Raw genomic sequence first — 25127 nt, 5'->3', positions numbered from 1 at the left:
CCAAGACAAAATGCAGCGTGAGCTAGCAGTGCATATAACAGGTGATTCCTGCCCTCTTGGAAGCTCAGATGCAAAGCAATAGCCGGATATCTTAGCCATGGATTTCGGGCTTCGTGAACCGGTACCAGTGTTGGAGCAACGACATTGAGGTACACATGGAAGAGGTTTGCCCATGTAGGATCAATTCTATTCTCTGCTCTGATAGACAGCGGAATGGACAACTGAAGTGAATCAGGAGACGCTTCCAACCCGGGTGTCTGATCTTGTGAGTTGCCCAACACCGATGCAAAGGCATGTATCGAGCTCTTAGGTGAAGAATCGACACAGGAGACACTGGAACGTTCGAGGTAACTTGCATGATTGAGTAGTGAATCTGGTTCAGCATTGATTTCTAAAGCAATGCAGTATCCTGGAAGGCTGCCGACGCAGTCCTGAGGCGGTGGCAAGACTCGGAATACGGAAAATGGCAGACACGATATCTCGTCTTTGTCGCCCTCGCTGTCTAGGTCGCAATTGCTTATCAGGTCATCTAGCTTCTGCGAAGATAAAACAGGTTCATCCTTCCATGTGTGGTCTGAGTATGAATCAGTATAGGCACGTCTTGTATTGCGTTCGCATTTCCCAACCCACACGGTTCTTGGAAGCGTCTCCCGTTAGGTCGGTAGGTCTTCTGATCGGCTGAGACCCAAACCAGGTTTTGCTGATAACCGCTGCATTGCAATCCATATTTTCTGCAGGGGGTGCAAGAAGGCTGCAGTCTGTCGCACTTTACATCTTCAGCGGGCCTTCAATGTAGGTTGGTACAGGCCTTACCCTCACTTTTCGCTCGCGACAACGCCAACATCCCTGGTAAAACAGTCAACCCCAAAATGGTGGGATCGCAGAGCGGGGACCAACTGTAAATGTCCTCCGATAGCCTGTTCTGGTTCCCCCATGACCTTCGGAAGGTGCTGCTCGGGGACGGCAATCCATAACGAGGTTCAGAAATGAGGCACGAGATACATTGGTGCCTCACCACGCTCGCGATCAACTACTTATTTGTGCCTTTAGCTCTTCTTATCTTTAAGCGAAAGGAGAAAGATAGGGAAACGGGCGGATATCAGCGGGGACGCGGGGTTTGGGTGGGTTTGCAGAGAGGCTTACATGGTGCTAATAGGGGTCCACACAGCAAGACCAAGACCCGCCTTCGCTGAATCGGCATAGTGCCTCGAACAATCGAGGGCGTTTGCAACACAGCCATGCCAAATTGTACGTAAGACCAGGCAAGTCAGGGTAATACATCCTACCCAGGGCTCAGCAAACATGGCCATATTCTACTGACAAACTTTGGACTTCTTGAACGTTGTTCAGGCGTTTTAGAGCTTCGTTGCAAGATACAATGGCTTACTATTCGTCTCTCGGTGACAGGAAATTATATTGGCATTGGCAGTAGTGCTATTGTCCCACTGTAACCTTGTCCTAACCGCACTTATCACATTTGAGGAGAGGCCCTAAGTTATTGGCCATGTATTGTAGACTTCCATAGATTGACTCGCCAAACCAATGCCTAATTTGCTTGCCTTGGGCTCCTGTTCCCCGCAATAGTGCAGTACCACGGGGTATCCTCTTCGCATGTCAATTTTACAAGACTTCTCGCCGTCCCTGACAAACACGTTGCAAAGGATCCACTAGCTAAATACTCGCAGAGACTATTTGGCTAAGATCGCCTAGACTTTGACACTTTCAAGCATCTATTCACCCAACATCTTCCAATGCTTTACTCTTGGAGGAAATGTCTAACCTGCTCGGACCAATTTGATGCCCTGTCCACTGATGGATCAGCTCATATTGACGGCTATGGTGCTGTGTCAAGTCAAAAATCACTCACCCTCTGTAATCCCATATCTCAGGCACATTTCCCTTCTTCAAGCCCGCAATGGCCTCTATCATAGCAGGGCCAAGGCCTTCGTCCTTGATCTGTTGCAGTGGATAGACGTATTCATGGATCGTGAAGATACGTGCGTCCGTAACAGGAAGACGGAATAGCGTTTGCAGTTCACAACGAACATAGATCTTTTGGTCTGTGAGCAATCTCCGATTGCCTTGGTGGTGGAAAGAGTCATTCAAGCCCACTCACCTTGTCGAAATTTAGCTGCCCGGCAACCGGCTTTGCATAGTCCTCGTCCGTAAGTTGACTCTCATCCTGTGAAGCTTTGATAGAGACACCCCACTATTTGAAGCTGTTCAGTCCTAGCACCGACACCAAGGAGTAATAAACTCACGTTCGATCGACAGACAACTTTCCCAACCTCTAGTCTACTGAAGAACCGATCCATGCTCAATTCAAGCTTCTCTAGATATCGGGGCACACGCTGATGTAAATCTCGCAATGAGCCCCCAAGACGCTTCTTCGGATCACTGTGGTTTGGGAATGCCCACATCAACGCATTCAATGCAAATCCACCTCCCTCCTCTCTGCTCCGCGGGCACATGAGCAAGACATCGTCATCGACGTTCCGGTTTAGTAGCTCAAGTGCTTGCCTTCCGTCCAATGGCGGGGTCATTGGGAGATACTCTCCCGTAACCTCGTTTTCCAACACCTGTCGATCAAGCGACCGTTTGAATATCGTGGGATATCTCTGCGGCAGCCACTCGCGGACAAGGTAGGTGTAGAGCTCGTGAACGACTGGTTCGGCGCCGTGGAGGCAGGCAAGTACCTCGGGTCTCTTGTCTGCAACAGCCCTGCGGGCGGCAAGGCGTAATGGATAACTAGAGTCTATGTGCATGATGTGATTGATATCGGTGTTTTGCAGACCTTATGGATCGTTAGAGCCAACGTCCGCAGATGTGAATAAATAGATAGGATAGACGGCGCCGTTACCGGCAGTAAAATCAGAGGGAAATCGTACCCATTGTGAGAAAGTATTTCGGTTGGAATTTGTACACACGCAACGGCTCGGCGGTGCGGTAGTCGAAGTCCTGGAGAGGTACGATCTTTCCCATTGCTGCTGTCCCTCTAGCACCGAGCAAAGGTTCTTTCTCGAGATTCGGGCGAGACTGTCAGTCTGTGTCAGTATTCGTACCTGGAAGCCTGAATCACGTCCCTAACAACTTGGAGCCACTAACCATCTGGTTTTTAACACTTTGTTGGTTCAGAAGCTTTCTGCTGGTCAATGCAATCCAAATAGCTATCATGCAGCCAAACAGCATCAGCAGAGGATGCGTCCGAAATACCGATAGATCCATTCTGATGTTTTGTTCAACCTCCCAATCGCTATTCTCAATCACCGTGTCGACAACTCCAAGAGGCACATCGAAGTGGAAAATCGACGGAATCTACACGTATAAATAAAGTGACTAACTCACGATCCTATGTGTGCATAGTTCATATGTTTACTTTTCCAAGCAGTCCATGTCGACTCGCGGTCCAGGCAGCTCGCACCTCCAGAGCTTCAGAATTATTTGGACACTAGCTGTGGCAAAGTGGGGCGGTCAAAGACGCCACCTTGGGGCGAGTGCCGAGAGATCAACCTCTCGCTATTGACTTCCGAGAGAAAACTGATCAAGCCAAAGTCTCTCTCCGCAGAAAGACAAAACGGGAAACGACATATTCAGGATGGATGCCAGCAGGAGCATGAGATAATGTAGACTTCACACTAAAGTCTTAACAGCTACGAGTACAGAAAGACATGGGATCAATTTCAGAGGCCTCAATCACGGAAAAGACATTGCGCCTTTCACTGGAAGTCGTGTTAGATAATGCTAGACGAAGTTCGCCAAACAAAACCCTCGGTCTCGGACTGCATTTGAACCTGGAGTGACTTATGCCGGGTGCCAATACTCGCGCTGTGATCCATGCACATTCCCTTTAGCATTCTCTGAAGGTAGATCTGCCATGCTCTCAACGGTCGATGGCAGGTTTTACGTCAATTTCTTGAGGGAATATTCGCAGGTGGGTACGGCCACCTTATGAGCCAATGAAGGCAGCCATCCATGAGGCTCTGGGTAGACGGTGGAATTATGGAGGCAAGGATGAACGGGAGGCAGAATTATCACGGATCATAGTCAACAGATTCAGCAAGAGCATATATATGACACGCCTCTGCAACTCTGGGACCGAAGATATCCTCATGGCTCTTGGGGCGGCGGTCAACTTCACCGGCAAGAAGAGGATGAGAATAAAACTTCATTTGTAGCATTTCGCTTTAACTAATGTGACGGTGCTCGCTAAGTTCTTGCACTTTGAAACAGCTATCATGGCGGCCCAATCTCAGTCCGGTCAGCGAAGGCGGTCTACAGCAAGAATGCTCCTTATGATTTTGTGTTGGCTACTTATAACGACATTGCTTCCGTCGATGCCACTATTTTTGGAGTAGACAAAACACCTCTTGCCGCTATCATTGTCGACGGCATGCAACGCGCAAGTGGCTGTATTCCAGGAATCCCGGAGATTCCTCGTCACCTACAGACAGTAGCAAGCGAATAGAAGGCGCTCCTCATCCTGGACAAGGTCATGACCTCCCGTCTAGCTTATGGAGCTCTTCAAAGTCAGCTTGGTATCAAACCCGCCATGAACGCGCTCGGAAATGGCTAGGAGACAGTATGCCATTCGGCGTCTTTGGCGGTCGTAGGGACATTATAGCCATATTTAATACACGTGAGGGACAACTCGTGCATTCTGGCGCGTTCAACAACAATGTGGTCACGATGGCAGCTGGCATAGCCTAATGTTCAGTCTTCCACGTATACGCGGTTGATGGGTTGAACAATCCGGGCAAAACTTTGCGCACCAAGGTCAAACGATGTCATTGCAAGCCACCTTCCAGCCAGGAGGACAGCACATGAAACTTATTTGCCACGGGAATTTCGAGCATCCTCAACATCGCCTTTGCTGGGTCAGACAAAGACATCCTCCAAGCATTGTTTTATAATCATATGCTCGATCAACGCATCAATATTGCCACAAGAGGCATGATAGCTTGGAACCTTCAAACCACTGAAGAACATATAGCGACATTCGTACTGGCATTGGAGGACTTCGTTGTCCTCTACCACGAAAGTTTAGTCACATAGTTAGATGACATTCCTACATCAAAGACGAATTTCACCCTAGGTCAGGGCAATTTAGGTGATAGAATCACAGGTGCAGTATGCTACAGGCACATATCGACATTAGATTACTGGAATCCCACTCTGTTGGAAGCTCTAAGTACCTTTTGACTCAAAAGACTTCTCTACCGCTTGGGCCATCTCTCCAAGGGTGCTATATGTCTCTCCGAGTTCAAGCAGACCCTGCTGCTCTAGCTCCCTCTTGATGCCTCCCATCGAAGACCCATTTCTAGCTATCCAAATCCCGGGTCGGAAACCCAGTGCCTTGTTTGAGACGTGATCAATGTCCAGACTCTGAGCCACAAGGAGTATTTCGTCCTTCGGGATCGAGAAATCTTCTTTCAACCGCTGAACCACGTAGTTATAGTTGTTCGGATTAGGTTTATACGAGCCGATCATCTCTGCAGTATAGATACCGTCCCAATGGACTCCATTCAACGGCCCTGTACGTGTCCTGTCGAAGGATGCATTGTCCACGTTGCTAAGGACGAAGAGCTTGTAATACTTGCCCAGAATTTGCATCGCTTGGACCGTGTCCGGGAAGGCTGGCCAATCTCCGATACTGTTTCCAAAAGCACGTTGGTCTTCTTGGCTGACCTCGGCACCTAGATCCTGTGCGATTCGAGCATAGATCTTCTGGATGATTTGCGAATACGGGACGGTCGGATTTTCGTGGCCAACGACTTTGTCATGAGCAGCGAAGGCGCGGAGCAATTTGGTCCGAGATTCGGGCGTATCTTCAAGACGATTTTCGGGGAAGGCTGCTCGTTGGCTGAGACTGAGGAGCTGTGGATATATGCCCGCCTCCCAGTCAATCAAGGTGGCATAGATGTCGAAATATAACGCTTTGGCGTGTGTCAGATCCACAGGCATCTTGCAATGGTTGTTGCTGGTGAGGTAGCTGTGACTACGCGTAGAGCTTAATAAGAATTGCACATGCATACAAGACTTCCTCGAGCACCCTATTATATACATGTGACGTGGGGAGATTATTATGACAACATCGGCCGTGGCCGTAAAAACTCCGTCACGGAAATCAATAGCGAAAATATGTGCATGGTCTCCACCATCGGCCACCAAAAAGGTAAGGAGGCACTGCAGGGGAGTGGTGCTAACAACAACTAGTGCGCCCATATTGATCGGGGTCGTTGAGCTATCAAGCTGCCATTGCTCCTCAATACTTCTGACAGTCAATCAAGGAGTAGACAAGTGGAATGATCGGCTCTCGCCATCAGGGCCATTCATCATAATTTCATCCATACTATCTACGAAATACAGTAAGCGCGCGAGAAGGGGTCGAGAATGATCATGATTGTCTCAACGTTGACTGTTGGACAACTAAATGTCCATGAGACGTGGTATCCAGGTTGTTTAGGCAGCGACTCAACAGCTATATCGTGGCTCTAATTCAACATCATATTGGAGCTCACATCAGGATCAGGCTTTTGCGAAATCACAATACGCAGTTCAGCCGATCCGTTGTGTGTTCGCTCGAATTGTCGAGCCGAGTATTTGATAAGATAATAGCTACCTGTGCCTGTCCTCGTGAAATGGCTTTGCTCCTGACGCTGCAATTCGACGTCGAAGGCCATTAATCACCACGTGAGCGACGGTCACATTGAGCTCATGACCTTGAACCGCGAATCCAAAGAATTCTACTTCACTGTGACAGGAAATATTATCGAGGGGTGAAGGAACCAGATAAGCCAGATCCGCTGTCAATGCTTAAACAGAGGGCCGCTGGGCTTAGGCTAGTACCACTTGCTGGAAGCATCAAATCAGCAGGAAAACGCTCGAACTCCTTCCTCGAAACCAGCCTCTCACAAAACCTGGAGGGACAGATCCAGGGGAATGTTTACCGAAACAGAGAGCGACAGAAGGGAAGGCAGGGAAAGCAGCAAGAGCCCGAGCCATACAAAAAAGTATAAGCTCATATTTGGCGTAGTGGCACAAGAAAAGGGAAAACACAAAGGGTTGATTGTCGAGATAACTGAATCGAGGCAGCTTTTGCGTGTTCGGGCGTCCATCCGTCTTCATGTTCGGCGCGTCTGCCTCTTTTTTGCCTTGTTCCGTTTCTTCCCTTGTCTCTCCTAGTTTCCTTCTCTTTCTGCCCGCGTCGATTTGTAACCTGGGGCTTCAGGTGAAGTGTGATTTTAGGCCGGCTCACACGCAATCGGGGATGCGAGGCCGTCTGGCGACATAGATTCAGGTACCTTCTTGACCCCCAACTTTCTCACCCTTCGGCAGCACATCTTCCAGAACTAGATTGTCGAGTGCTTCCGCGTATAGCTCTGCCTTTACGAGACAGGTCGGGGACAGTATCAATCAGCGTTGCTCCGGTGAGCTTACTGGTGGCATCATTCGGTGACGTCAGAAGGCGAATGCGAAGGTGAGTGGACATACTGTTCGCACAGCGTATCGAAAGATAGACTGTGGTCGATGGCTTCTGGGAGTCCCCTCAAGATTCGTTGGGCTGTCAAAGGAGCCAAAGCTCGGAGAGGAAGAGCGACAATGTAAGGGATTGGGAGGACGATGATCGCTGTTCAACGCAGCAGGGGCACTCGACCCTGACGTGTCGTACTGTGATGAGCTTGGGAGCCCTGACTACTGTGGAGCATTATTACCCCGCCTGCCGCATTATCGAGGAGGGCAAGTCGGATCCCCCGTAAGAAGCTTAGCTTGGATAAAGCTAAGTCCAAAGCGCTGACATAGTGATGCTGCTTTTGAGGAGCCCTGTGTTTCCATTGAACATGGCGGGCTGAGAACTACGGTGAACCCACTGCGGAAACCCAAGCGGGCCCAAGCACAGACAGACGTGGCCTCCTGTCTCCACTGCGGTGAGCGAGACCGCTATCGCTCAACCTGCGCTATGGCACCAATCTCTCTGGCAGTATATATCTATGCTCATTACCAATATCTTAGAACCCTCCTAGTAAGTATATTATTATAGCCAACAGGTCCGAGATATCCTCGTACTAACTTATGATTGTGCCATCTTGGTATTGTTGTCTAGCTAGAGACAAGAGAGAGAAGAGTAGTAGTTCCAACCGTCAGAGGTCTGTTAGAGCAAGGGTGTGCATGTGCTGCCGCTTTTCTATATCCATCTGCCCCATGCACTAAATACTGCAATCTGATTCGACCTTTCTATGCAGATGGTATGATTGTTGAGCCACGTATACCCTCGAACGCGCTGCTGTATACTGGTTCTTGTCTGTGGCTTTCGACCGAGAACTCGGTCTGTCAGGTTGAATCGTTCGGTTTCGAAGAAAGATCATTGGCGTGCGCTTCCTGTCCGAACCCTCGCAAGATACTACCGACCAACATTCATCCTCAGTCGATACTGCAAAGTCGAATCTGTAAAGGCCTTCGATAAACGGCCACATAGGCTTGCTGGGTACTTTTCGAAATTCAAGTCAGCATGTCGAAATGATTGGATGAAGATTGCAGTTCCATCATGCTTAGTATGGGTGACATACTCATGATGACTGTTACTGCTCTGATACTCTTCTAAAGCTTTCAGATTCTGGTGGTAGCTGACGATACAATAGTGGTAGCCTTGACTGCGCGAAATGGGATCGGTGACCGACGTCCCACCGTCCAGTAAACGATTGTCCTTGACGCAGGGTAAGTTCTTCAACTTCTTCAGCTCTCTCTGAAAGTGGTCTTTATGCTCTTGTGTTATCTCAGGCCCAAACTTGAACATGACTGTCACATCCGAATGAGTTAACAGCAGGCGCGGTCAGGGATCGACACTACCTCAGCAACGTGGACAACAGTCGCCATGGAGAGGAAATTTTCCAACACCACAAACAATTCCCAGCTTCTATATAAAAAGAGGCCCCACGAAAATTCTGGAAATTCGTGCACATAAGTCTGAGCTGTTTTTAGCTAGGTCAGAGAAATGCGCAAACAGCAAATTGCAGGTTTTGCTGGCAGTGGGAAGACCGTGTCACAATAGCCTGCGAGCCACAATTAGCATACTAGGTGGCTTGGACTCTGGTATGCAATTTTGCGATACGCGGACGTGGACTTGGACTTGGACCCTTCTTTTGCTGTACTTTCACATTCAGGGCTGTTATGAGTCGGCAAGGAAACAAGGTGTCTGCCGCAATCACTTAGTGTCTGTTCGCAAGTTTCCGTTTGTTTGTGCGGTCCTATCCGAAGCGGTTCAGCAGCAACGATATCAACGGGGTTAAGATCCGCTCTTTCGGCATGAAAAAACACATTCAAGGATTGAATAGCTGCATGGATTATTTGTAAATGGACACTCCCTTATGTCTGCGTACGCTGCTGAGCCTAGGAGCCTTGCTTAAGCATTGGAACGCCATTTTCAATTGTTGGAAGCTGGGCTCATGGGCTATTTTAGTGACAATGAGATTCAATGCTCGAAACCTGGGATGGCATATGGTGTCAGCCTAAGTTATAACATGATTCTCTGAATTCAATTGCTGCTTGCAACACCCTCTTGTGCCACTTCTAAACAAGTAGAACATCGCTGGATTAGATTGCAAGCGTGGATCAAGTGGATTGACTCCTCCATTGAATAGACGCCCACCAGTAAGAGAGCAATCCCTTTTATATGTGTTTGAGTTTCTGTAGTCAAGATTGGGTACGTCTGAGCTACATTTCCTCCCAAATCAAGTGTACTCTACTTGAGACCTTAAGCCTTAGATGCCATCATCTGGGATCGTAATCAAGAATGAATCTCCTGGCTTCGCAAACGATTGGTATCTCACAAGAAGACTCATCAACCATAACAAACTTTCTAAAGTTGCTGACGGTCAATCGACAACCAGAACGGCTGTAACTGACTCCCTTCTCACTCCTTCCTAGGACAAAATTTTCCTCACATATTTTCCTTTCGTGTTTCTGGTGATTCTTCAACGTGGCGCACGGTGGGTTTAAGCTTCTCGATTGACCCAATTACTACTAATTCAGCATGCCTTTGCCCATGAAGACCGATATTGTACCACGGAAGGTCAGATAGCCCGTCCATGTTCTCCAGCATCCACCCAGCCGCCTCCGGAATGCTCGGCCGAACCCGAATGCCCCAGATGCCACCTACGATGGTAGCGGCAACGAAAAACCAGAAGGTATCCGCAGGTCCAAAGCCCCATTTAGAAATCGGCAGGAGTAAATTTGGTACCACCCAAGAATTGCCGTACTGATTGCGAAGTGGGCTGACATGATTATCAAAGTGCAGGAGACACAAACCTCTGGACGTACAAGCCCATATTACATTGCAAACAGACAACACAATTGTGAAGATCCTTGTCAAGGCCGGAGATCAAGCCGGCTGGGGCCTGATCCTTTGTTTTGACGGCATCCTTTTCCAAATCGATAAGAACGCTCCGTCGCAGCATTGTCCAATTCGAGAGCAATGTCACCACGAGGCTATTCCTTCTGGTCCTGCTTCTTGAGGATCGCCCTATCGGCTGGCTGTTTTGGATCGCCTTTTGCCCGGTGGAAACTCGCCTTTCCTACGACGATGGAGCGGCAGCTCTGGCGTGCTACCATAATATATTTCCTTGCTATCTATCTGACTTACCTGGCGTTGTTTGCCGCGGTCACTCTTCAGAGTAGGCGAATTGCGACCAAGACTTTTGACAAGGAGCAAGCATCCTTGTTGAGATTGGGCCAATGTTGCCAACGTGGTTTCAGTTTGGTTCTTTGTTACCGGTGTATGGTTCCTATGGTATTGTGCGTGTGTTCGATATCATTGAAGCCTTAGCCAGTCTGCGAAGTTTGCCTGTTGACGCTTATGAGAGTTTCGACTGGTCTGGGTATATACCCCACGCCTAATCAAATCTTTAGATCACTTAGTCCATGCTTTTGCCGTTCCACGTTTCGCCACCAAATCCAGGCAAATGGTACTGTGAATATGGCTGATTCAACGATAGACCAGGTGTCAAGGCCATCTCGAGGACTAGTGGGTGGACGACTCTGGTTCGGTGACTTGCCAATGATGGAAATATCTTCCAGGAGGGTAGTAGGTTGTGAGTGCCATATATGCGGGGCATTCGTTAGCCCCTGATGACCCTGGTCTTAGTTGGCGCACTCGGATATGGTTTCACCTCGGGTGAGTCTTCATCTCAACTTGCCTCTGTCTCTTTTGCTGTTTTTCTGAACCTATATCCGCTCGAATGCTCGACGGCAAGCTTCCTCGCCTTGACCATCAAGAGCCGAATATCGTTGCTGTGACGCCAGAGCTCAACGCCAGCCATCGCATTGACGAAATATGCCTCCAAGAGCAGATGTATGATGAGGTAGGGGGTATAGGCCAGGGAGAAGAAGAGGCGCATCATTAGAGCAACCTTTTCCGAGAGATCTTGGTATTCCAGGTGCTGGAAGCCCGCATTTTGAAGCTTTTCGTCAATATTGCCCAAGGGAAATTGCTAGAAAGCAGGGATACGAGCGTAAGTATTGACTCGACCCGTGGTTTTACGTCCGACTAGATTATTCTCCATGTCCTGTTCATACTCGACATGTGTGACAACGCTACCGGGCTTCAAGACGCGCAAGAACTCTCTCATAGGGTGGTCAGGATCGGCCGCGTGGACCCATGTTTCCATAGTATATGCGCCATCACATGTGTCGTCCTCAAACTGTAATTCTCGTAATTACCGTTTAACACCTCAACCCGGTCGTCCAAGTGCTGGCGCTTGACGTTCTTCTGAGCCCCTGCACATTCATGTTCAGGACATCAATAGCTTTCATCTCAAGGCTCTCTTTGGCCATGAATATTGCAAAGTTTCCATTGCCAGTTCCAGCATCTAGTACCGTAGAGACGCCTTTCTAGCAAAGCGTCTGATAGAGGGGCTCCTCCATTCGCCGCAACGCAGCTCTGATATGGAACCGCCACAATGCTCCCACTTCGTAGTATCCAACATGCCTCGTCCCTCCTAGAACAAGCTTGTAGCCTATTCGAGACTCGAGCGTGTGATAGTAGTCCGAAACCGTAGTAGACATGGTTGTTGTGGGAAAGCGTTGTGAGAAGAAGCTGGCGTGGAATACCCGGGTAGTCGCCTGCGAGGCTTTGACACGTGTAAATCTCCTGTCTCAGCCTTCTCAATGACGTTGCACTTCACAGGCGTGAAACGCCAAGGTGCCAAGGTAATAACAAGGGCGGCATGCTTTTCTATCCATACCGGGAGCTTAACTCATGCCACCTTACACTGTTCTTGGCGGCTGTCAGAGCTCCCTTGCGTTGCAGCAAATCACAGGCCTTTCAATGTATGAAGTCGAGGACGATTTGTCTAGATCTTCCAGCTCCCTGCGCGACGTACGACAGTACGCCTTTTATACCTGGAACCCGGAAGGAGCTGGGAACTGAATCCCCCGCGAGGGTCGCCGCCGACGCGATTGTTGTCGCCACTCTCGTCGCAGTCCATTCCGCCGACACCTATCCATTATGCCTACCCCCGAGTCAGAAGCGTTTCTCGCGAAGAAACCGAAGGTCCCACCAACTTTTCAGGGGGTCGATTTTGCTGATAACGAGGCTGTCGCGAACGCCAGAGATGCAATCATCAGGGAACAATGGGTCAAGTCAATGATGACAAGATTAGTCGGCGAAGAGATGGGTAAGTTACACTTCCTACAGGAGCGATATGAGCACGGGCTACATATACCTTACAGCATCTAGCGTTGCAGCTCTTGGTTATGGTCTTTACATGGTCTTCCGATGCGCAAGAGCTGGATCAGCTAGGAACACAGCAAAGAACCTAGAAAGCGAGCAAAAGCATGGGAACAAGACTGCTGACAAGATATTCCCCCAGGAAAATGCTATGCACGTGAAGGAGTAAATCACCTAGAGAAGTGCGGAAAATACAGAGGTTTGTTTGACTAATCCTGCCGCTCCACCACTTTACAATGACAGCTAAACTAACACTCTTGCTCCCAAAGACCGCTACATCCAACTGCTGAAAGAGAATAAAGAGAAGGGTTACCGGGGACGACAGCAGAACTACACTCCCGGCGTCGATGGGCCTGCTGGAGGACCCGAAATTCATACAGCCTATCCAACCACACAGCAGGCCAAGGGTAGCAAGGGTTCAGACTACAGGCCTGGAAATACAAGCGGAAGTGGAGGTGATGTGCTATATTGAACACTCACATGAAAGGGTATCCTCGCTACTCCATCGACCTTGTTGGACGAGATTGAGGCTCCACCAGATGTGAAGTTGACACTTAAACCCACACACCCTGTATATATTTCACTGTTTTTCGCAACCTTTCATGCGGCCGGCTCCGAGCAAATAGGAATGCAAATGAAAATGAAATTAACCTTATGTGAAAATGGGGCCGCATGATACTACGAGTAGGTTCTCGAGGCTGCGATAATACGATAAGTAATCGTGAAGAGGCCGACTCACTTAGCGAAGGCCTAGGTAGTTAGAGAACGCAGCTTCTACCTAAGCTTAGACGCTACTCTAGTATAGACCCATTAGTGAGGGGGATATAGGAAGTCCCAGGTGATGTCTTAAACCACTAGGGACGAGAATCCTTACGTACGTCTATAGTGACACAAGTTACTACTATACGTCCATAAATCTGAGGGAAGTTCGTAAGAAGCCCGAAACTATTCGACCTTGAATCCCAACCACCATCGAGATCGAGTGCTCAGCTTCATCACCTTTCTTGACATGTACGGTAGGGTGAATACATAGTGCCTCGCTGTCGATGTGAATTCACTACATTAAAACCGGTCAAGCTAACGCTTCCAAGCTCAACTTCGCTTCCCCTTCGACATCATAAAGGAAGAAGAAGTCGTTGTACTCCTGAGAGAACGTCTTTGCTTTCGGACCGGGAATCGGGCCGTCATAATACCTTCTCACCTCAGCTATCATCTTCTCCGGTGGACCCATCATCTTGTTCGACATTGTTTGCGTCGCCGCTACTCGCGGGACGCGAATTTTGTCGAACAAATGGGCTCTCGTTTGTACATCTGCTGCAGACGTGATATTCTGGAAGAGTATCTCCAATGCCTTGGCGTCCTCAAAAGCCATTGCCGCGCCCTGCCCGTGGGTAGGTAGCATAAGGTGAGCGGCATCACCGATCATGATGGCCCTACCCTTCACGAAGCTATTGATTGGATCGCGCCACATCTGATTGTACACTTTCACCTCAGTTGCGCCTTCACAGATAGCTTGTACGGCAGGATGAAAGCCTTGAACATCGGATATGACGTCCTCATAGTCTGCAGGCGAGTTCCAGCCCTCGACGTCTTTCTCCTTTGGCTTTGTCGGGTGCAGAACTGCCACATACAGAAGCTCACCACCCCTGCAGGGATACGTATTCATCATATGACCGGGTCGACCAATCGCGGCCTTGTAGAAAGTAGTAAATCCTGAGGGTTGGTTTTGATAGAATTTCCCGGCTTCTGGGTGGGCGAGAACCTTTTCGAATGGCTGCAAGAATCGATACATTGACAGTGGAGCCTTGTTGATTGGGTGAGGTTTGCCGATGATGTTCTCAGTGAGCTCACTATGGCTTCCATCTGCTATAATCACAACGTCTTTCCTTGTTTGCTCGCCGCTGGGAAATGTGACGATTCCATTTTCCACATCGACGTCGCTCACCGGGGTTCCGAGATGAATCTTAGGCTGCGGGTTTTGAGCGTCAACCAGGTCTCTCAGCCCAGTGTGGAGATCTGCCCGATGAAATAACAGCCATCTGCCACCATAAGTTTTCTCGATATCGGTGAAAGATTCTACCGAGTCCAGTTCTATGGTGTCGGCTTTGATCCTGCGCATCTGGCAGGAGTCTAGGGCCTTGGCCTTCACAAAATCGAATCCCCAACTCGATAGTATCCTTGATGCGTTTGCGCCGATGAGGATGGCAGCGCCCGTCTCATTCCGAAAGCTGGATTTTTCATATAAGTCGACGGAATGTCCTGCTCTCGACAATGCAATGGCCGAGGACAAGCCTGCTATACCAGCCCCAATGATGCCAATATCCAGTGTAACAGAAGGCATTTCTCGCAAGGTTATGAATCAGCTTATGGCTTGCTTAAGATCTGATCGTCAATGAGGTAGGAAACTGAATGGAACAACTGAATTGCTTAAGTTGGGAAGAAATCTATACTCGGTAAGCAAGGAATTCCGTTGATACGAGGCCAACACTTCTTTTGAATGATCCATACTCCAAAACTGTCCTATCAGATGCTGACAGCAGACGATGAGAAAGGGACGCCGCAATCCTCTGGATGGGGCGCAAAGAATAGCTTATTTTAAGCCACAGTTTCCATATCTCATCGGAGTTTGTCATTCCAACTGACCTCTTCCAGACTGACATCGTCTGTGCCATGTTCTTAAGTGCAGTGTACGCCATACATTCCAGTATTCTCGTGCTAGGGCATGCCCTTGGAGCACTACCAGTCGCATGCACGCTGCACAAGTCCTAGTCGTGCACCATTCGTGTCCTGGCTCATGGTTAGGCCGTCTGCTAAGCTGTGCCGGCTGAAGTATGACATATGTGTCAGACGGATTTACAATGTGCTGTGAGACACTACAAGGGTTGTCAGGGCCGAAACGTGCAAATTGAGGCAGCTCGTTCAGAAGCCTGATCAGGGAAGGAGAAAACCTGATTGTCAGGTCATGTTGGGCAAGAGGATGACTGCACGGCCAGCGCTGCCGAGAATTTTTCAAACTCTCTCAAGGTACGGAGGCCAAGGATCCATACGGGGTACCCGTGCCTAGTCAAGGGGTTATAACAATAATGGCTGGTCAGGTTGATAGTTGCGCAGATAATGAGAAATTGTACGGAGTACTATGTAACTAGATCCTCCGAGGTGGTTTCTTGCTCAGCTCCTTCGCTCCTCGGCATCTAGCGTCCAAGCAATGGGGGTGAGCAGGCCCCTCCGGCCCGCGTCCACACGTGGTTACATATAGCTTATGGGTCAGGGGCAAAGTAGATTGAACGTCGCAACCACGCTCCCTCAAGATCCCTTGGTGTAATTATTAATACCATTGCACCAACCCTTAATCCCATCAGACTCTCGACTGTTACTGATGTACCTCGCATCTTCCATTCCCAATGGGAGTTGGCTGGTTGTGTGATGATGGCAAATTCTCCACAGTAACTTGTCGGGAAAACGACGAAACCAATGTGTGGGTGCGCAAGATGCCTCGCCGCATCAATCTTTGTCAATCGCATCGATGAGAAATCCAGCACAGTCTGATCGTGCTTGGATAGTGACAGAGATGACTTATATACATTACTTATCTAATCCTCGGACCATGCAGTCGTGACCAAGACTGGCTGACTGCCGATGCCATATATGCACTACCACCCATTGAGTCCGATTGAGCCGGTGTCTGGTTACCAAGGCACGTCCTTGCCGTCGTAATTGTTTGGAGTTTTATCCTCCCATCCTGGAACATGGATGTTGAGGAATTTTCCACTAGACTCAATACCGTTCTCCTGGATTATCCTAATGACCTCCTTTGCTCCAACATCTACTTCAAGATCGGCAGCCTGGCTGCCCATGTCTGTTTTCAGCCACTGTGATGCCGTGGTGGATTAGCCCCTGTTGTATATCTATAATGGCGCAAGAGCAGGAAAAAGACCGCGACTTACCCCAGGTGATATGGCGAGGAACGTCACGCCTTCCTTGGCAAAGTCTTGAGCATACTGTAGCGTCAACATGTTCAACGCGGCCTTGGTGATCTTGTATGCTGGTGCAGGCGCCCATACGTAGATTCCAGCCTTCGTCAACGAGCCCAGTGTGGTGGATCTGGTATCAATAGCTTGTTAGTGCTACATTATTCAAAAAGCCAGTCCCATTCTTTCGGGGACCTTTAGAGATAACAGCTTGCAAAAGTTCCATGTATCTTACTTACATATTAACGACCTTCTTCAGCTTTGACTTCTGGATTAGTGGCAGAAGAGCGACTATCGTATTGTGAACGGCCTGGACGTTGATCTCAAAAGTTTCTCGCAGATCCGTCATAGCAGAAGTACCACCAGGCGTAGATGGCAGGACTCCAGCATTATTGATCAGCACATCCAGGCCATTGCTTCCTAGGTAGCTCTCAAGTTTTGGGACTGCAGCCGCGATGCCAGCCGTGTCGGTCACAGGAAGCAGGATATGAGCAACCCGCCCGCTAGAGGCGTCAATGAGCTTCTTCAGACCATCTGATGGATCTTTGGATCTCGTAGCGGCAAAGACGATCGAAACTTGGTCTTGCGACTGCTTGCTCAGTTGAGTGGCTAACTCGAGGCCGAGGCCTCGACCAGCTCCGGTGATGAGATATGAAGCCATGGTACTATGGATGTAGGTGTCGCGTATCAATATTTCGTCTTTGGAGCGGGTGGGCGTTGAATAAGGGTTTCTGTTCAAGTTGAGCATGTAGAAGTCGGGCATCCTTTCATGTTATTTGGTTCATTTCAGGCGCTCTTGGATTCGTCATGAGCACCCCCTTTTATTACCAATCCTCGTGAAGTGTTGCTTCAAAGGCCTGCGACAAAAAATTACCCGATCGGGCAATCCTGGAAATTCAATGCCAGCTCTCACCCTCGTTCGGTTTCGGAATACTCATTCCACTGTTAGAATATAGGGCAGGACTGGTCAATTGGCAGATATTAGTCAAACGAACACATTGTTCACTCTTAGCGCTCCGCGAGCCTTCTCTAAGATGGCATGTGTTTGCCGCGACTCTTGCTTCTATCAAAGAACCTGAAGCCAGGTTACTTAGCGTGCTTTTAAGAAGGCTGAAGCTGACTAATCGCCCCTACATATCGTATCGCAACCTCTCAACATCAATGCTGCTCACTACCTTCCTTACTTACTTACACAGGCCTGTACAAACATCAGATTTTTGTCTGACAGCCATACCCTGTCTCGTATATTTTCCGAAATCTCGAGGACACGTCAACTTTGAAGGTGAACAGGTGACTATGGTTTTTCTGCAGGATTCAGCGCGGGACATGACCATCGATCTTATAACCATCGATCCAACAATGACAGAGGTAGTCAGGAGGACAAGGGCTGGCAATTATGGCGCGCTTCGAGCCTTGATTCGTATGCGCTTCCCTATGTCCACGCCGATATCGATGCGAGCAAGCTGCTGTGCGCCTTTATGCTTTCCTTCTCAGCCAAACTCCAACACAAATCGCGCCTGCACAGGATGTTCAATGACGGATTCCTCAATATCACCTGCTTTAGATCATGCATGCATGAAGAAGAAGATATTAATTGTATTCCAGCTTCGAGGAATTGTGCATTATCGTTTGGTGGTGGGTAGCCCTTCACTTCACGGCAAGACAGTGGAGACTGTTCTTTTGTAGGCAGCTACATCATATAATATCAAGTGCCTAGCCTCTTTGACTGTTTCTTGTGCTGACATTGCAGAAGTGCCAGAACCTGGTTCAGTATGCGCTTTTCCTGTTGTGGGGTGAACGACATCGCCCCGTGTTGGCACCAAAGTGACTATCGACGGAACAGGCAGACAACCTCGTGATGACGATCAATGAGTCAGTGCTACAGCCTCTGGAATGCTTTGGAATCATGGAAAATAGGCTCCAGGAGGTCATCTTGCCTAGTAATTATCTATATAAACCAGAACGGTGACCATAGAATAGAAGAAGACAGAAATCTCAACGACGCCGACTTGCCTGTATCGATTGGCCCGTACAGTTGTACAGTCCAAATCCTCCAACACCCCGCTAGAGTAAAATTTCCCTGTGGGTTTGCCTTGCATACCTACAATGCCAGCCTTTTAGACGTTGGATCGTTTTGGCTGTGTTGCTCAAGGCAACACTCTAACCTAGTCCCCATGCTTGAGGCTGGCGGACGCTTGGCAAGAAGCAAAGGCCTTAATGATGGATCCTAGGCACTGGCAGATTCAGAAGCTGTTGAAATGATGCTTCAGATACCCGTTTCTCCTAGACGTCTGAGAGCTCGGCAAGAACACTCTTTTATCAATTGAGCAAGACTTCTTTATATTTGCCCAAATATGGTGATCCTGTTCGGTAACCGGGACAATCTTCTTCGCGGTCACGAAGAGATGCTTCTTGTCTAGCAGATGCTTGGTAGCATCTTTATTGCAATAGTTGAGAAACTGTTCCAGTCCTCGGAGAGTTCCAAAACTTAAGTCTGCCTTGTGACAACCTGAACGTGGGCGGGTATACACGTCAGTCAGTCCGCCCACGAGACCTCCTGGTTACTGCAATCCGGGACCGGGACCGTTGGCCTTTGTGGCTTTTGCCGCAGATCAATCAAGACCAAGCCAAACATGAGGATGAAAATCAGCAGAAACATTTGTTTATTCTTCAAGCTATGTGGAACACAGACGTATCAAAGGCTGCCATTGGTTGGAGGGAGGCTCTGCTTGGCGAGGCTGCCCAGCTGTGATGAACGGGAACGGAATTCCGCTCCCGTTTTATAACGAGATCAATCCACTATTTCTCGTCCACCCACTCACGGATGTGATTCAGCTCAGTGATCAGTGTCAACGCGTGGATACTATGAGTCTCTTTCATGATATGCAACGCTTGGTGCGTACCTATCTCTTCTGATGCTTGTGGGCGGTCGTCAATGGTTCCAGGTGGGTGTCGAATGAAATTATCTTGTGCACTGCCCCCAACGATTGGATATATATTCATCATGGTGAAGAAACCTCGTCTGGTGAGTCAATGCACTACTTTACACTCAATCACAGTTCACAATCTATCGAGCGTTGAAGATTCAACCTCCAAGCATAGATCTCAACCATGCCTGAGTGTGTCATTCTCCCCGAACCCGACCGACTGTGGGAGTTCTGCCCGAGCTACGCAGCAGCAATCACATTTCTATTTCTATACTCCTCCACAACACTAGTCCACACAGTGCAAGCAATATGGTACCGGAAGCCCTTCGCCATCGCCCTGATCATGGGAGGCATCTGGGAACTAGTGGGATTTACGCTCCGGGTGTGTTCGATCCTGAATCCATCCAACGGAGGGTACTACAGCAATATGGGCATTCTGATCTTGCTGGCTCCCCTCTGGATCAATGCGTTCGTGTACATGGCACTGGGAAGGCTGGTCCACTTCACGCTGGTGCACGACACAGTCCTCCGGCTTCGAGCACGACACCTGACCGTCATGTTCGTGATATTCGACATCACGGCATTCTTCATGCAAGCGGGAGGCGGCATCGCGGCGGCGAAAAGCAGCAACCCATCCACCAAGAGGACGTGCTATAACATCTACAGCGCCGGGGTGGGCGTCCAAATGGGCTTCATCCTCTGGTTCGTGGCGCTGGTATTCCGCTTCCACTACAAGCTGCGCCAACCCAACATCTACGAGCTCTTCGATCAAAGGAGGGCCGCCCTCAAGTCCGTTCGGCACATGATCTACGCTCTGTATGCCGCGCTGGTGCTCATCCTATACCGCAATTCATGGAGGCTGGCGGAATACGCCACGGGCGTGGACTCGCCGCTCCGTCTGAATGAGTGGTGGTTTTATGTTTTCGATGCTGTGCCCATGGTGGCGGCAATGTTCCTGCTCAATTACTACAACCCTGGTAGGATATTAAAGGGCCCGAGGGCAGACTTCTCGGGAGAGAAGAAAGCCAGGAGGCGCGCGAAGAACGAAGGGGCCAGAAAGAGTATCTGGCTGCAGAGTTACTCGGCTGAGAGGGACCCGGACTATGAGGGCTTGCCGCTAAGTTCCCGCGGTCACTGAAGCAAGGAAACTTTGACGGCCGAAGGCGGCCGGGAGGGGGCTGCAGCATCGACTTGTTGATTCTTGAGTTTCAGGAGCAGGAGAAGGAGGGGCGCATACACGTAACAGCATTCTCAGTGCCATAAGAATGACTGGTAGGTTCTTTGAACTTTTGCACAGGGGTTGGAGTCACATGAGCAGCAGGATCAAGCGCTCATTATTACCATTTTGTTCGATTATCCTTCGGCGTTGTTTGGAAGGCGGATTTGCTTTGATGTCAGAAAATATACATACAGGTATTTAGTTTTTGACGGATTGATTGGTGAGACGACGTTGTGTGTGGGTAGCCGCGCAAATGCTGCTCCTTGTCGCTTGTTACAGCTTAACCTCTTGGTTCGTTCAATGTGACCACCACTTGTCGGGAACGTGTAGGGACCTGAGGTTGTATTGCACTGACCTTTGCGATGGGTTTGTGACAGCATATGCATGTTATTTATTCCCTAGGTGGTCAGGCAGAGCAGAAAGGAAGCCACAATACCTCGAGGTTGAAGAATGTGTTCAGCATTTTTGGTCCCCAAATATACACTCTAATTATCCTATCCTATGCTGTCCTATGCTGTCCAGATCCAATCTTCTGCCTCTCATTAATTCCATTCACAACTTATTAGTACGTGCATATGTTCTGTCGTTCGGATCCAACGGCTGTCTCAACCCACCCACTAGCCAGTCAGAGTTAGATCGACTCAGCGGACAAGTAATTACATAATGCCTGAGTGGCTCCGATTAAAAATTTTCAATGTTAGGCCCGTGCTCGATGTTCATCGAGCGTCCCTTCTCGTGGATGACATCATCGCCCAGAATAGGTTTTTCCAGCCACCGGGGATTTTATGTGGGTGTGCCGGGGGGCCACTAGAGGTGGTGTTCCTCGATTGACAGGTGTCAAAAGTGGTGATTTGATATGATCGTCATGGATACGTGTCGGTTTTGAGAATTATTGGTGTAGTTCTTCTCATCAAGCATGTAAAGCATGTAAAGCATGTAAAGCATTTTCCTGTGCCTCTAGGGTGGGCGTGAGATCTTTGGTGCCCGAGGAGTGGCGTTGATGCGAGTGAGCCGAGCCAGCCGATCGGTGGAGGATGGGGACTTCAACTGAGGAGCGACCATGTTTCCATCATCGACGACGAAGGTTGACGGCTGGCTTGACGTGATGTTGGGAATCTCTCGCTACATGCCAGGCTAACGTTGTCATGTCGATGCGGCATCGATGACTGGGAATTCGAAAATCTGGTGCAGAGCGATCCTTGACTTGGCGCTGCCGGCTTGCTCTTGCTTCCCCAATTATACTTATTGACAATATGTAGCGTACCGTACCAGTTTTGTTGTTCTGCTATAAGCCGACGAGGCTTACTAAACAGCTCGTATAAATTCTTTACTCAATGGAAGAGTGTTTGTCGGGAATAAAATCGGTTTTCCAGGTCTTGTAAAGTGCACATTTTGCATAGTTAGTGGGTGCTCGGACACCAATGCCGCCATCGTCACGTTTCTTGTGCATCTCTCCGCCAAGAGTTTGCATTTCACAGTGAAGGACGTGATCGTAGGACAGAAGTTCCTGACTGATACCCTTGTTGTTGCGGAGAGCACGGATGAGTTTTTCCCAGGAGAAGATACAGTGGGCTTTGTGGTAATTTCCTGTCATCCATGCGTCGCCGTGTTCGCCTTTCCGCATTTCCTCGTCTGACATGACGGTTCCGTCGCCGTCTTTGTACCAGGTGTAGTTTCCTTCGGCGAGGTATCTTTCGGTCAGAACGGGGTCGTAGCAAGGCTCGGGGACCCAATCTTGCATCATGACGTCGTAAACACAGCCCTTGGCGCGAGCTTCCTCGAAGGAGTGTCCGCAATCGAGGATCTTGCCGAGTAGTTCGGCGGGATCATTGTCGGTACCGTCTTCCTGGTCGTCGACAGAAGTGGTAGGGGGAAGAGCGAGCTCTGAGGTCAACGTTGGGGACGGGGTGGCACTGGATGCTACACTGTTGCTGGATTGAAGATAAGAGTTGGCAACTACAACTCCGAAAGTAGCGCCGAACGCAGTGCTAAATGCCAGCAGTAGGAAGAACAGGTACTTCAACCAGGGTGTGCGAGCAGGTGGAGTTTCGTCGTGAAGCTCGTCCTTGACTTCTTCATTGTCACGGTCTGTGACGAGGTTGTATCGGTGGTTTGGCGACATTGCTTCGGTCGATGGAAGCTACTCTCCAAGATGAAATCGATGACAGTGGAGGGATTTCCAATCGGCTCAAAGGGATCCCGTTCAGCTTAGCAGGTTTTATTGCGCTGTATTCAAGGGGAACAGAGCACCGGAGATGAAGGTTCGATGAATTGATGCTATGAGTACGGGTTTGGTTGATGCAACTCACGATGAGGTGGAAGGAACCGTAAACAAGAACGACACCTTGCAGAGGGACCTGGAGGAAGATTAAAAGGCTGGGATTCCCGTTGCCAATAGGGTACGGGTAGGAGGTCGTAACCCTGCCTGATCCTTCTCGCGCACTCGTTGGGTAACCTTGGTTGGTGCAAACTAAGCCGGTGGGTTGGCCTGGTAGCCCTGAGGAGAAACAATGCGAATGAAGAGGCGGTTGGCGCCGCCTAGTCCTGATGGTTGAGCTGCGAGGGGTGGAAAATCAAGGACGAACAGCCGGTTCGATCTTGGCTCGCCTGACGCAAAGTTTGGCCACCCTCCCAGTGAATGAATAATTGCTCCGATTGGTTGGTGGTGTCGCCATACCGGCCATGTCATTGGCTTCCCGCGGGGGGCTCCCGAACTATCGATACGGACTAAACTTCGATTGGAACGGAAGGCGCTAACTTTTGCCACCTATCCCCACCCAGGTCGAAGCACCCTCGACTAGGATTTGCCTGACAGACAGGACGTGGGAAGTCTGTCATTTACTCGGGCGCCAAGAAGGTTGTTTTCTTAGTGCAATACTAAAATGACAGCGCATTACTGACGTCAAACAGCCCTGCTTTAGTATAGTCATGTGGTGTCCTAAGATGCTAGAGAGCTCTGCTAGTAAGTTCTAGTGGACAATAACTCGGGTAGCACCAAGCCTCTAAAGATGGCTAGTGTCCAGGCGCCGTCCAATACCCTCGGTCAGTCATTTGACGGTCATTTTGCCCAAGTGACTGACAAACTCAATCCTACCGTCCACCCATCTGGCTGCCTGGGCCCCATAGCTTCGCCAAAAGCTTCGCTAGATGCCCCTCCAACTTCAGGGCAGATTGGTCCTCTCACACTCCTGCTGACTGACGACCGTTGTTCCCTGCCTACGCGATATTAGGGATGCAGGAAATGCCACGAGTAGGCCCCGTCAACCACGAATAGCACCCAGACCCCACCGGGAAGAATTGGGTCCAGGCACCAAGTAGCTACGGAAAATTAAAGCAGTCTTAGTCAGGGACATCTGCACTCCTACTGGAACACAAGTTACTTGTAAAGGATGCACAACACTCATCCTCGTTTACTGTCGATTGCTGCTCCGTAGTGTGTCATCTGTTGTCATTAAGGTGAGCATGTACGTGCGAAATACCTAGGAAAGTCCAACATGTGAATGTGAAGCGGGCAAATGGTTAGGTATGTCATGACGATAGCACGGACCCTCGGCCCCGAAATTTGCAATTGGTTTGTGCTCTTGGGGAGGCAGGCCCACTAATTTATTTATTATTAGTTATACAAAGTACTCCGTACTAGCAGCACAACGAATGCCAATGCCCGAGGCTGTTAGTCCACCCCCCTCCCCCCAAGCGGGACCGTGCACCAAATAATCTCCAATCCTCCACATACCATTTATTGTCGACAGCAGTAGTCTACGCATTATACATGATGCTTCATTATTATTGCTATTGAAACCCGGGATGTCCTCAGTGGCGGATCCGTTCACACTTACAACCCCTACCACTGAGATTGAGCCTAGCCAACGTATGTCTTCGGAGTATGGTCCTCCGTTCTTTGATCGTTCCTAAATGTTCTCTGATGATGGGTGTCATGGGACTTTGATACTATCCCTCCTTACATACAGAGCAGATTACTTGTGTGGGCATTCACTTGTGGCCATTTCAAGCACCCCATATACTGAGCATTCTTTGAACAAAAAGAGTTGAGGTATATCAACAATAGGCTGGATACTGAAAGATGAGACCTCAAAATGCTTTTTTCCGCCCATCAGTGGAGGATCCAAGTATTTGAAGCACTTGCTAAATAGGAGGCGATACTTCAGGCACTTTTATGCCCTTGAGGACTACATATGCGTTGGAGCTGGTCTCCCCCACCAGCCAAACCACCCATGGAGGCGTTCTTAGTAGGTGGAAGCCCAAGAAGAGTCACGCGCCGTCACTTCCAGAGA

At 49.3% G+C, this 25127-nt stretch overlaps 10 protein-coding genes across 10 annotated transcripts; 3 read left to right on the top strand and 7 right to left on the bottom strand.

Annotated features, from left to right (window-relative positions):
• Window positions 1-1863: 1863 nt before the first annotated feature.
• A1O9_05214 (uncharacterized protein) lies at window positions 1864-2765 on the bottom strand (the record flags this gene model as incomplete). Its single annotated transcript, XM_013404433.1, has 3 exons — window positions 1864-2052; window positions 2117-2209; window positions 2262-2765. 3 exons carry the CDS (start codon window positions 2763-2765, stop codon window positions 1864-1866), a joined length of 786 nt encoding a protein of 261 aa, XP_013259887.1.
• Window positions 2766-3956: 1191 nt separating this feature from the next.
• A1O9_05213 (uncharacterized protein) lies at window positions 3957-4465 on the top strand (the record flags this gene model as incomplete). The annotated part of the gene is made up of 2 exons (XM_013404432.1): window positions 3957-4171; window positions 4231-4465. 2 exons carry the CDS (start codon window positions 3957-3959, stop codon window positions 4463-4465), a joined length of 450 nt encoding a protein of 149 aa, XP_013259886.1.
• Window positions 4466-5184: 719 nt separating this feature from the next.
• On the bottom strand, window positions 5185-5961 carry A1O9_05212 (haloacid dehalogenase, type II; the record flags this gene model as incomplete). Its single annotated transcript, XM_013404431.1, has 1 exon — window positions 5185-5961. One exon carries the CDS (start codon window positions 5959-5961, stop codon window positions 5185-5187), a length of 777 nt encoding a protein of 258 aa, XP_013259885.1.
• Window positions 5962-8398: 2437 nt separating this feature from the next.
• A1O9_05211 (uncharacterized protein) lies at window positions 8399-8791 on the bottom strand (the record flags this gene model as incomplete). Its single annotated transcript, XM_013404430.1, has 1 exon — window positions 8399-8791. The coding sequence occupies one exon, from the start codon at window positions 8789-8791 to the stop codon at window positions 8399-8401; it is 393 nt and encodes a 130-aa protein (XP_013259884.1).
• Window positions 8792-11180: 2389 nt separating this feature from the next.
• On the bottom strand, window positions 11181-11660 carry A1O9_05210 (uncharacterized protein; the record flags this gene model as incomplete). The annotated part of the gene is made up of 2 exons (XM_013404429.1): window positions 11181-11483; window positions 11517-11660. 2 exons carry the CDS (start codon window positions 11658-11660, stop codon window positions 11181-11183), a joined length of 447 nt encoding a protein of 148 aa, XP_013259883.1.
• Window positions 11661-12499: 839 nt separating this feature from the next.
• On the top strand, window positions 12500-12890 carry A1O9_05209 (NADH dehydrogenase; the record flags this gene model as incomplete). Its single annotated transcript, XM_013404428.1, has 2 exons — window positions 12500-12668; window positions 12724-12890. The coding sequence occupies 2 exons, from the start codon at window positions 12500-12502 to the stop codon at window positions 12888-12890; spliced, it is 336 nt and encodes a 111-aa protein (XP_013259882.1).
• Window positions 12891-13793: 903 nt separating this feature from the next.
• Window positions 13794-15062, bottom strand: A1O9_05208 (uncharacterized protein; the record flags this gene model as incomplete). Its single annotated transcript, XM_013404427.1, has 1 exon — window positions 13794-15062. One exon carries the CDS (start codon window positions 15060-15062, stop codon window positions 13794-13796), a length of 1269 nt encoding a protein of 422 aa, XP_013259881.1.
• Window positions 15063-16407: 1345 nt separating this feature from the next.
• A1O9_05207 (uncharacterized protein) lies at window positions 16408-17350 on the bottom strand (the record flags this gene model as incomplete). Its single annotated transcript, XM_013404426.1, has 3 exons — window positions 16408-16590; window positions 16666-16822; window positions 16929-17350. 3 exons carry the CDS (start codon window positions 17348-17350, stop codon window positions 16408-16410), a joined length of 762 nt encoding a protein of 253 aa, XP_013259880.1.
• A 2450-nt stretch (window positions 17351-19800) lies between these two features.
• Window positions 19801-20754, top strand: A1O9_05206 (uncharacterized protein; the record flags this gene model as incomplete). The annotated part of the gene is made up of 1 exon (XM_013404425.1): window positions 19801-20754. One exon carries the CDS (start codon window positions 19801-19803, stop codon window positions 20752-20754), a length of 954 nt encoding a protein of 317 aa, XP_013259879.1.
• Window positions 20755-22162: 1408 nt separating this feature from the next.
• Window positions 22163-22957, bottom strand: A1O9_05205 (uncharacterized protein; the record flags this gene model as incomplete). The annotated part of the gene is made up of 1 exon (XM_013404424.1): window positions 22163-22957. One exon carries the CDS (start codon window positions 22955-22957, stop codon window positions 22163-22165), a length of 795 nt encoding a protein of 264 aa, XP_013259878.1.
• Between the last annotated feature and the right edge of the window lie 2170 nt (window positions 22958-25127).

The sequence above is a fragment of the Exophiala aquamarina genome (assembly GCF_000709125.1).
Source record: "Exophiala aquamarina CBS 119918 chromosome Unknown aczIA-supercont1.4, whole genome shotgun sequence".
In the NCBI taxonomy this organism is placed as follows: Eukaryota; Fungi; Ascomycota; class Eurotiomycetes; order Chaetothyriales; family Herpotrichiellaceae; genus Exophiala; species Exophiala aquamarina.
Note: the sequence above shows the minus strand (reverse complement) of the source record. Positions and strands in the feature narration are given on the sequence as shown.